Below are 1,253 nucleotides of genomic sequence, written 5' to 3' on the forward strand. Positions count from 1 at the left end.
GCTGCCCGTTGAGAATAGCACACGGTGAGAAACGCAAACGAGAACTTTTTCGCGATACTTAACGCCCATCGTCAACGGCATGCCATCGCGAGTCGCGTCTCCAATTAACGCGATTAGCGATTTCATTAGCACTAATTACATCACGCGTCGCACTTAACTCGCCCCTCTCTCACGTGTCCGCCCCGTGACGAAACAATGATTGATACCACGCGGTAGTAGTTTTCAGAGTTTCAGCTGTTCTTTTTTTTTTTTCTCCCCTCGCAAATCCGGGAAAGTCCGAAAAATCCTCTTTGAACTTTTCCAACAGGAAGGAGTTTTTTTTATCTCTGACGAAAACCTCATAAAGAAGTCGAAACTATCGGAACTATTTCCACCCAGCCGCCTACTTTTTGCACGAGAATTTAATAGCGTTGTATCGCACGCCTCGCCATTCCGAACTGCGGAGCTTTTAACAGCAAATTTCGACGTGATTCTTAATCGCGTCTGCGTTTCCACATACAAATTTGACGACCAGTTCAATCTTTTCTTTTTTATTAAATAGAAACTCACGTAACACCATCCAACCTACTCAGATTATTTCAGCAATGTTGCAGCAATATTTTTCTTTTTCTCTAAATAATTATCTCAAGCAACATTGCAAGCAAGATTCTGTCCGTGTGGATACTCGAAATAATTATTTTGAAAACGAAAGGAAAAGAAAAAAAATTCAGAAGGATCGTAAAATTTGTAAACCACTACAAGTCTAAAAATTATGATAATAAATTTACATCTTTCGAAGAATTTGAAAAGAATTTAACGAGAGACTCAGGCTGCTTCGCTACAGTATAATCCTGAATCTACCGGCGGATGTTTCACTAATTAAATTCGATAATTATATCTCGTCAGACGTGTAATAAATCGCTAGTCTTGGCGGAAAATTGAATGAGAAAAGCGCTTACCCGTTACGCTGAGCAGCGACATGTTCAGAGGTTCCCCCTTTGCTCGGCTGAATCTTTCAAGTTGTCTCTAATCAACCGAGCGGTGCACTCAATTCGTGTAGAGATCCGTATTGAAAGTTATACGCTGCTTTACGATGAAACACGCGCCGGTTTCGTGTAGATACACTGTGTCGTATACGATACGCAGGCTAAGTATCCTCCGCACGCCTGCACTAATAATCCTCCTTTCTCTCTTTTTCTTTCTCTCCACCTCCCCTCCACCCCCCTCACTCACTCACTCTCTCTCTCTCTCTCTCTCTCTCTCTCTCTCTCTCT

General features: G+C 42.2%; 1 protein-coding gene across 1 annotated transcript in view; it reads right to left on the bottom strand.

Annotated features, from left to right (window-relative positions):
* LOC108746730 overlaps positions 1-1,180 on the bottom strand; it is a 57,614-nt gene extending 56,434 nt beyond the window's left edge. Inside the window, exon 1 of the mRNA XM_018483663.1 lies at positions 939-1,180. Within this exon, the coding sequence (XP_018339165.1) occupies positions 939-960 (22 nt within the window). The 5' untranslated portion in view covers positions 961-1,180. The remainder of the gene's footprint in view (positions 1-938) is intronic.
* Between the last annotated feature and the right edge of the window lie 73 nt (positions 1,181-1,253).

This window comes from Trachymyrmex septentrionalis, unplaced genomic scaffold (genome assembly GCF_001594115.1).
Source record: "Trachymyrmex septentrionalis isolate Tsep2-gDNA-1 unplaced genomic scaffold, Tsep1.0 scaffold19, whole genome shotgun sequence".
Lineage (NCBI taxonomy): Eukaryota > Metazoa > Arthropoda > Insecta > Hymenoptera > Formicidae > Trachymyrmex > Trachymyrmex septentrionalis.